Source organism: Zootoca vivipara, chromosome 5, assembly GCF_965207765.1.
Source record: "Zootoca vivipara chromosome 5, rZooViv2.hap1.1, whole genome shotgun sequence".
NCBI lineage: Eukaryota > Metazoa > Chordata > Lepidosauria > Squamata > Lacertidae > Zootoca > Zootoca vivipara.
Genome location: NC_142588.1, coordinates 18,509,038 through 18,518,554, shown reverse-complemented (window position 1 = coordinate 18,518,554; position 9,517 = coordinate 18,509,038). Strand labels below are relative to the sequence as shown.

General features: G+C 45.5%; 1 protein-coding gene across 1 annotated transcript; it reads left to right on the top strand.

The window, feature by feature from the left end:
- The first annotated feature begins 6,100 nt into the window (after positions 1 to 6,100).
- On the top strand, positions 6,101 to 7,122 carry LOC148685598 (uncharacterized). The gene is made up of 2 exons (XM_088669784.1): positions 6,101 to 6,389; positions 6,548 to 7,122. Exons 1-2 carry the CDS (start codon positions 6,101 to 6,103, stop codon positions 7,120 to 7,122), a joined length of 864 nt encoding a protein of 287 aa, XP_088525910.1.
- Positions 7,123 to 9,517: the final 2,395 nt, after the last annotated feature.

Genomic DNA, 9,517 nt, shown 5'->3' with positions numbered 1-9,517 from the left:
CTTTTATATGCCTGTTGTCTTTGTCCATGGAGTTTTCTTGGCAGGGATACTGGAGTGGCTTGCCAGTTCCTTCTCCAGGTGGATCACGTTTAGTCAAAACTCTCCACTATGACCTGTCCATCTTGGGTGGCCCTGCATGGCATAGCTCATAGCTTCTCTGAGTTATTCAAGCCCCTTCGCCACGACAAGGCATTGATCCATGAAGGGGCTGAAACTCTAATAATAGGCTCCAAATACTTTATTCTCTAAGACAGTCTTGCAGCTTTTGAGAGAAAGGGTCTGCTGTCCTGCTCACTGTGGCAGTTCGTTGCTAGCACTGCTAATATCCAAAGAGTAGCATTGCAATAATTAACCAACTAAACAGAGGTCAGATGACAGAAGGGACCTATAGGGTTCATATTGATCCTATAAAGTTGTTGGATCTTTGGGCTGAACTGATCTTGAACTGCCCCTCCTTGCTTGATTTTCCAAGCACCCAGACTCTCAGTCTTGTCTGACATTACTCAAAGAATCTGTTGACTCGCTCTTCACATCTCAAGCTGGTTTAATGTTCAAAAGCTGTAAGCACCACCATGCTAATCTATCACCATCCTTTAAGGAACAATTTCAGAAAGTGCATTCATTCCGCCATTATGACCTCATACCATCACAGAGCATGTGACCTTAGTGTCATGTGACATCAATGTTGTTAACTAACTTGGACACCTGTGACAGGGCACAGGTTGGCCTAACCATACATTGGCACCCCAAAAACAGAGAGATAAGTCACCCCTGATTATAAAATATTGTTTGCTGCATTTCTTCCCATCCCACAAACAGTCGCTTAAGTGTTGATGGTATTGAAAGAAACTAGTCATTTCTTAATTATTTAGTGTATGATAGAGGTGTATAGATTCAATTTACGGGCTTCCAGAGCTGATGTAGCAAATGTTTGTAATGTGGGGTACAGTATGTATGCTAGGCTTCCTCACAGGAGTAAACTCCAAAGCATGCCTTTCTGACAGCAGGCAGCAAATAAACTGACAACAGCCTTGTTGTCTTGGCAACCCAACACTCTCTAACACTCAGGGGGCAGCCCTATGACAAGCTCCGGGATAAGCAGCTTAGGATTCAGTGAGTCTTTGGCTCAGCTGGCATTAGATCGCCAAACCTGGCTCAGCCAAAGATAAAGGTAAAGGGACCCCTGACCATTAGGTCCAGTCATGACCGACTCTGGGGTTGCGGCGCTCATCTTGCGTTATTGGCCGAGGGAGTCGGCATACAGCTGCCAGGTCATGTGGCCAGCATGACAAAGCCGCTTCTGGCAAACCAGAGCAGCACACAGAAACACCGTTTACCTTCCCACCGGAGCAGTACCTATTTATCTACTTGCACTTTGATGTGCTTTCAAACTGCTAGGTTGGCAGGAGCTGGGACCAAGCAACGGGAGCTCACCCCTTCGCAGGGATTCGAACCGCCGACCTTCTGATCAGCAAGCCCTAGGCTCTGTGGTTTAACACCAGCATAATATGCTCATCCTGCCCCAGTCAGCTGAGACATTGCTGGTGGAGCCTTGTTTGGTGCAAGTCCCCCGACAGGGGCATGGTAGGACTGGATCCCAAATCCCATTCAGATTGGTCACATGACCAATCTGCTCTCTCTAAGTCAGGTCTGGGTAATGACAACAAAACATTCCCTTGCAAAACGGTGGTGGCTTTGTGTCACCACAGAATTCAATCCATACATTTTTTTTTTTTTATCTCACGAAATGGATCGCCTTCAAAAGAATCTGATTTCATCCACAAATCCACTCCAGGGGCAAAATGTCTTCCCCATTAAAGCAAAATTTATTCGTTTTGTTAATAATACTTGTGGAAACTGTTGCTACTTTTAATAGTCTTGTTCCTTAAGCTTTGCTGGGCCAGCATATACATTAGAAATTGGAGTTCTTGGGAAAGTCCAGAAATAATGATAAATTACATGCGGAGTTTATTACAATGCGGAGTTTAAATGGGAATCAATCCAAATGTTGAAGGCAAATAATGGTAAATTCCAGTAAAAATCAGGACAAGGCCCTGTTTCGACTATTCTTCGTCAGCAAAGATTCACAGGTCAAAGTGTACCAAATATATTTATATTTAAACTCTGCATCACATCAATAACACCTTGTCGAGATTTATTTGAAATCCATCTTCTTTTGGCCTGAGTTCTTGTAATTTATCGTTTATTTTGGGCCAGCATATACCCCATACTTTTTACAAGCATGTTTTAAATATATGACTTACCCCCAACAAATAATGGCAACTGTAGTTTGCTAATAGTGCTGGGAATTGTAGCTGTGTGAGAGGCAAATTAGAGTTCTCGGGATTCCTTGGGGAAAGTCATGTCCTTGAAATGTCCTTGAAATGTATGGTTTGTAGGCAGCCAGGTCACTTCTTCTAGTTTCTTTCTTTTAAGGAGAAGCAGTTTGGGAAGAAAGTGCTGGACAGCAGAACAACTGGAGGGGAACTGTTACCTTTTCCCACTCCTGCTGTTTTGTTCCCAAGCTGTCCCCCACCCCCGCCCCTTCCCATGTTGCAAAAGATACAGGATTATAATGCTCTAACAACAGAACAACGCCTTGAACTGCTGGCCTAAACATCTCAACAAAAGACTGCAGAACAACTCTGAAGATTTCAAAGGGTTACTTTCTCATTATATCTTGAACTGCTCTGAAACCCTCCAGCTCTAAATAGCATCTAAACTCTAAAGGGAAGTAGGCAATAAATTACTGCATTGATATCCTGTCCTCCTTCTGTGGGTCTCAGGGCAACACACATGGATCTCTCTCCCCAATGCACACATATTGGATTCAACAGGCTCTTCTTAGTTTCTTATTAAATTTGTATCCCACCCTTCCTCTGAAAGGAGCCCAGAGTAGCTATCACCAAAGTGATAAAACAAAACAATTGTGGGTTTTTTTAAAAAAAAATACACACAACAACAACTCACATTTAAACAATTAAAACATATATGGAAACATTAGGATCGCATCCTCCAAAAACCATATTTCTTGCACGCAATGCTTCCCCCCCCCCATTAGTGTGTTCCAGATTTGTGCTTCAGCCTTGGAAATGTTCTTTGAAATGCAGTCAACTTGCCATCATTTCCTTTCTTTCACGCTCACCTGTTCTATACGGTGATTAAATCTTCCAGACTCAAATAGATTTCTTGGGAGAAGCTTTGCTAAAGTCAATGGGGCCGCTCCAGTGTAAGTGGTTGAAAGACTGTTGTTTTAATGAGGTTCGATACAGCCGCAACCTGCTGAAAGCAGGCAATAATAAAGAGAGGATATTTCAGAGATATGCAAACATCTCCCCCATCAAAAGGTCAAATATACCAGAAATGAAGGGAGTCTTTCAAGCAGGCAGGAGGTTTGGTCTGACATCATGCAATGATTTATTTATGTGTTCGCTCTACGCTTTCACTGTTTTGCAGTTATTTTCGGTGATTAGTATTTAAGGAAAAACACACAGTGGAGTCTTACTTTTTGAGGTATGGACTACAGAGGACAAAAAAAATCCGTCTTCTACTCCTCAAATGTTCTCCTCTTAAAATAAAATCTCCTACAGTCTCATGGGACTTTATAGACACATACCATGTAGCATTTTGTATGAGGAGAAAGACACATTTTGTACAATGAACACCCACATCCACACTTGGCCCTCAGTTACAGCTTCACTCCTATGAAAGTGGAGTGTCACCTAGCTGTACAATCATCAGGAGTACGTATGGGGTAGTAGCCCATATGGTGTCTTCCATATGTTGCTAGCTGACAGGAGCTACAGCCTAGGCCTAGTGATCGCAGCAACTCTTCCCAGTAGGTCTTGCATCAATGAGGCGCTTCCCACCACTCTCTAAGGCAGGCATCCCCAAACTTCAGCCCTCCAGATGTTTTGGACTACAATTCCCATCTTCCCCAACCACTGGTCCTGTTGGCTAGGGATCACGGGAGTTGTAGGACAAAACATCCGGAGGGCCACAAGTTTGGGGGTGCCTGCTCTAAGGCTCCTTTCTCAGTTCCTTCCCCAGCAACCGGAGGCTCCTTCGTCTTGTCCAGGCATAGGCAAACTCGGCCCTCCAGATGTTTTGGGACTAAAACTCCCATCATCCCTAGCTAACAAGACCAGTGGTCAGGGATGATGGGAGTTGTAGTCCCAAAACATCTGGAGGACCGATTTTGCCTATGCCTGATCTTGTCTCTCTTTGCTCCACCCTCTTCATTCCTCTTTTGTTCTGGGAGACTAGACGGGAGGAGAGCTGATCACAGCAGGATGGGGAGCCCCCCTAGCTTCTTCAGCAGCCTGCCTCATCTTGACTGCCCCCCTTGTCTCTAGCCTCCAATTCTGGATTGCTCTCTGCCACAACCTCTTCCTGCTCACTAAACCCTGTTCCCTCTCCAGCTTCCAACACCTCCTCCTCCCAGTCTGCTTCCTCTTCTCCCTCTGAACACCAATTGCCATCCCATCACCAATCCCCTCTCTCTGACATTTCTTCCCCTGGGGATTCCCTTGGGTGTTGGCCAGCTGGTGCCTCCCACCTCTCCCCTGCATTCAGCAGTCCATGACACTGGACTCCAACTCCCAGCATCCCATGCTGACTGGAGTTGATTATCAACTTGGGCCAAACAACATATTAGCTATGCCTGCATCCTGATGTAGTGTTCCTTTCCTTGTGGTGGAGTGGCAGGTCTTTCCTCCCACCACTCTGATGATCTCAAATTGAACCATTGATACTCCATTACTTAAGCATCCAGGGCCTCATCCAAAAGTGCAGCTGTGCACTTCTGTGTGTAAATAATCACAGAATCATAGAACTGTAGAGCTGGGAGGGACCCCAAGGGTCATCTAGTCCAACCCCCTGCAATGCAGGAATCTCAGCTAAAGCATCCATGACAGATGGCCATTTATTTTATTTTTAAAATGAATTGACTTTATTTTCTATTTAGACAAACATCTCGTGTCAATAACATACATATAACACATCTTCGCCCATTCCTTCCCGGGCTTCCGCCAACTCCCATTTCTCGTTTGTTTCCCCTTTATCAAATACTGCTTTTCCAACCAATTCACCATATCATTTCTTCTTTGTTTTAAATGTTGTATATATATATATATAAAGTGTGTATGTTTATTTAAGTCCTGCCATCAAGTCCATATTCTTATTTTGTTTCTATCTCTTTTTCAAAGTCTCTGTTGTCCTTTTCTCGTAATCTGTCCATCAATTTTGCCATCTCTGCATAGTTCATCACTTTCTTAGAATTCTTCCCAATAGTGGTCGCTGTGCACTTGTGGGCCGAGGAATTCAGGAACCACCGGGTCTGCTTTAGGACCGACAACCAGGCGGTGGTTAGCGTCCTTTCACGACAATCATCCCGTTCCAACAGAGTCTTGGCCCTTCTTCGGGCTTTTGTGCTGCGCAGCCTGGAATTAAACATGCAATTCACAGCTAAGTTCGTTCCAGGGGTAAATAACGACATCGCGGATGCATTGTCTCGTTTCCAGATGGACCGCTTCCGCTCGTTGGCACCGGAGGCACAGCAGTGGCCAGAGCCGTTCCCGGAGTCCCTTTGGAGCCTTGGGAGCGAGAAATCTTGAAGGGAGTATTTGCATCAGTTGCCCCCTCCACGTTTAGCTCATATAAGCGCGCGTGGAACGAATTTTTGAGTTTCAGACTTAAGGGTCCCGTTCCCGCACCACTAGACCCCCCTTCAGAAAGGGAGGTCATGCAATATGTGGTTCACCTCAGGGAACTGGGTCGCGCAGCAAAAACACTCAATTTGCACACAGCAGCTATCTCATTCTTTTGCAAATCACTCTACTCCAGGGACCCCTGTGATAATTTCCATCTACGCAGGGCCATGGAAGGATGGCGCAGGTTGCAGCCGCCGGCCCGTGACCCAAGAAGGCCCATCACGTTCGATCTCCTGTGTCAAATTCACACCAACCTGGGTCCCCTTTGCTGGTCCGACTACGAATCCAGTCTATTTGCAGCAGCCTTTTCTTTAGCATTTTTTGGGGCCCTGAGGGTAGGAGAGGTAGTGTGCGAAGACCACCCCAATGGTCTCCCCCGGGGGATCAGGATGCAGGATGTGACCTTATCCAATTCCTTAGCGGTCGTGCACATCCGCCGATCGAAAACTGACCAGCGGGGAATGGGGGCCACCATTCGCCTGCCAGCAACTGGCAGTCACGGCCCATGTCCAGTACAGGATCTGAGGCGTTTCCTTTCCCTGAGGCCGGCTGGCACTGACCCTCTGTTGGTTCACGAAGACAATTCCAAACTCACGCGCGCCCAATTCACCCGAGTTCTGCGGAAAGCCATAGCAGCATGTGGCCTGGAGCCCAGCCATTTCTCCGCCCACTCCTTTCGTATCGGGGCGGCTACCTCCGCTATGCACATGGGTTTATCGTCTGAAAGGATTCAGGAGCTGGGGAGGTGGAAATCGAACGCTTACAAGGGATACCTGCGCCCCACCCCTTAGCCTTCTCCCCGGACTGATCCCCGCCTGTCATCTTTCTTCTTTCAGGTGGGCACTGCATCTCGGTGTGGATAGCGGGTCACAGCATCGTCCATTGGGCCCAGAAAAGGGCAGTTGAAACGGGTCTGGGGAACGGTCTCGGCCTCCCAGAAAATGTGAAGGTCTCATGGATTTCCCAGAGGGGAATGCGATGGAGCGAACTCTTGCCAGCAGTCCAGGCCAGGGCTGCTTCAGTTGGGCCCCCCCACGCGCTGATCATACAGTTGGGGGAGAATGATTTGGCGTACAGGAACGCCGTGGACTTGAAACTGAGCATCTTTGAGGACTTTGATAAGCTGCTGGCTTCTTTCCCTGGGATGACGCTGTTGTGGTCCTGCCTGTTGCAGAGACGTGTTTGGCGTGACGGGCACTGCCCTAAAGCTTTGAACAAAGCCAGGAGGCTGCTGAATTCGTTTGTGATGCGCAGGGTGCTGGACCTTAACGGTCAGATAATCGCTCACCCGGAATTGATCCACACTGAAGCAGCCCTTTATCGCGAGGATGGGGTACATTTATCACCACGGGGAAACGATATTTGGTTGGGGGACCTAGTCAGGGGATTAGAGCATTGGTTGCGGGTGTGAGGGTATTGGCGGCGAGCCTTTGGGGCTCGATTGGCGGTTAGGCATTGGAAAGTTGCATAAGAGAAATGGGGGGGCAGATTGCGTCATCCTCTGCCCGCAATTTGGAGATTTAACCCCGTTAAAGGGGTTCCGGGGGCGGTTGCTTTGTCCTGGGCCTACGGAGGTCAGGGCCTGATGGCACCCCCCAACGGTGGCCACAGGAGGTGTCTCAGTAGATCAGTAGATATACATCACTGGGCTCCTTTCTGGTGGTTAATTTCTCCCAGACTGTAACACACGGGTTACAGTCGGATATAGTCTGTTAGGTTCCAATGCCTAAGCCAATACCACTCCACATCCGAAACCAATAAAGTTGTGGCCTTTTCACCCACTTAAATCTATTCACGGTGTCTTGTGTTTTATTTCCTGGGGAGGGAGGGACATTGCTACACAAACATCTCATGTCAATAACATACATATAACACATCTTCGCCCATTCCTTCCCGGGCTTCCCCCAACTCCCATTTCTCGTTTGTTTCCCCTTTATCAAATACTGCTCTTTCAACCAATTCACCATATCATTTCTTCTTTGTTTTAAATGTTGTATATATATATATATGTATATATATATATATATATATATATATATATATATATATATATATATATAAGTGTGTATGTTTATTTAAGTCCTGCCATCAAGTCCATATTCTTATTTTGTTTCTGTCTCTTTTTCAAAGTCTCTGTTGTCCTTTTCTCGTAATCTGTCCATCAATTTTGCCATCTCTGCATAGTTCATCACTTTCGCTTGCCATTGTTCTTTGGTTGGAATTTCTCCAGTCTTACAGTTTTGTGCTACCAAAATTCTCGCAGCTGCCAACCTCTGCTTCAAAACCTCCAAGAAAGGAGAGTCTATCACCTTCCACTGTCGAACAACTCTTGCTGTCACAAAGCACTTCCAGGTGAATCTGTGACAGACAGATTTTTAAATTGTAAGTTTAAAAATTCCTACTGGAGGGTAGGAAAATATGGTGGTAATCCAGATAGATAGATAGATAGATAGATGATAGATAGATAGATAGATAGATACTCTGTTTCCCCTATTTTAAGATGTAGTCATAAAATAAGCCATAGCAGGATTTTTAAGCATTCAAGGAATATAAGCCATACCCTAAAAATAAGCTATAGTGATAGGCGCAGCAGCAATGCTGGCCGCAGCGGGAGGAGGGGGAAAAATAAGACATTCTCTGAAAATAAGCCATAGTGTGTTTTTTGAGGAAAAATAAATATAAGACGGTGTCTTATTTTCGGAGAAACACGGGTAGATGATAGATAAATGATAGATACCGGTAGATAGATAGATAGATGATAGATAGATAGATAGATAGATAGATAGATAGATAGATAGATAGATAGATAGATGAAAGATAGATAGCAACCCAGCTAAAATAGTGGTTCCCTGTAAAACCACATTAAAAAACCACTGGAATACCTAAATGCTTCTGACATGAATGCAAATGCACTCTGAATTATGCATGGTGATACGTTGCAATTGTGGATTTACCCAAAATGCATTGGTGCATCATTCTATTTGTGCATGACCTTTTGGTGGTCAGGGTGGTCATATATATTCTGCCAGAGAGAAAAGAAATAGGTGTTGCATGCATACTAATCCAGGGAAATCAGGAAACAGGCTCCACTGCCATGGGGAATGCACCAAACCTACGCAGACAGTACCTTAATGATGAATGAAGTCCCAAGGATTGAAAAGGGAACAGGGGACCAAAGGAAAGTCATACAATGTAATAAGGTGACTTTCACCCAGCATGCGGAATAGAAAAAGAATTTAAGTACCAAAATAAACCTGCAAGAATGTTGAAGACCATAGATGTGCAGAAGACATCCACCCACACCCTTTTAGAAGTTACCAGAAAATCCACAGTTTCATTTTTTTAAAAAAAAAATATCTTTGCTTGACTGCAGCTGTTAAATCTAGTTGTAACAAAGAAGTGAAGTCCTTCTGAGATCTGGAGCAAATGTCTGAATGCTACATATTATCACACCTGTGCCACTGATGGTCACATCCACAATACTCTTTTCCCACTTTAACAGTCATGGCTTCCCCCAAAGAATCCCGCGGACCTTCCCTATACAGGGCTGCCTTCATATATCTTCTAAAGCAGGCATGTCAAACCTGCGGCCCTCCAGATGTTTTGGACTACAATTCCCATCATCCCCGACCACTGGTCCTGCTAGCTAGGGATCATGGGAGTTGTAGGCCAAAACATCTGGAGGGCCGCAGGTTTGACATGCCTGTTCTAAAGGTTGTATAGCTAGTCATCTCCTTGGATCAAGGATCACATAACTCCATACTCGCCAACATTCCTCCAATGAAAATAGGGATGTCCTATCATAC

Excerpts from the sequence above, each read along its gene's own strand:
- LOC148685598 (XM_088669784.1), top strand. The coding sequence starts at position 6,101 with ATGCAGGATGTGACCTTATCCAATTCCTTAGCGGTCGTGCACATCCGC. Across the intron at positions 6,390-6,547 it reads TTTCTCCGCCCACTCCTTTC|GTGGGCACTGCATCTCGGTG; the intron begins GTATCGGGGCGG and ends TTCTTCTTTCAG.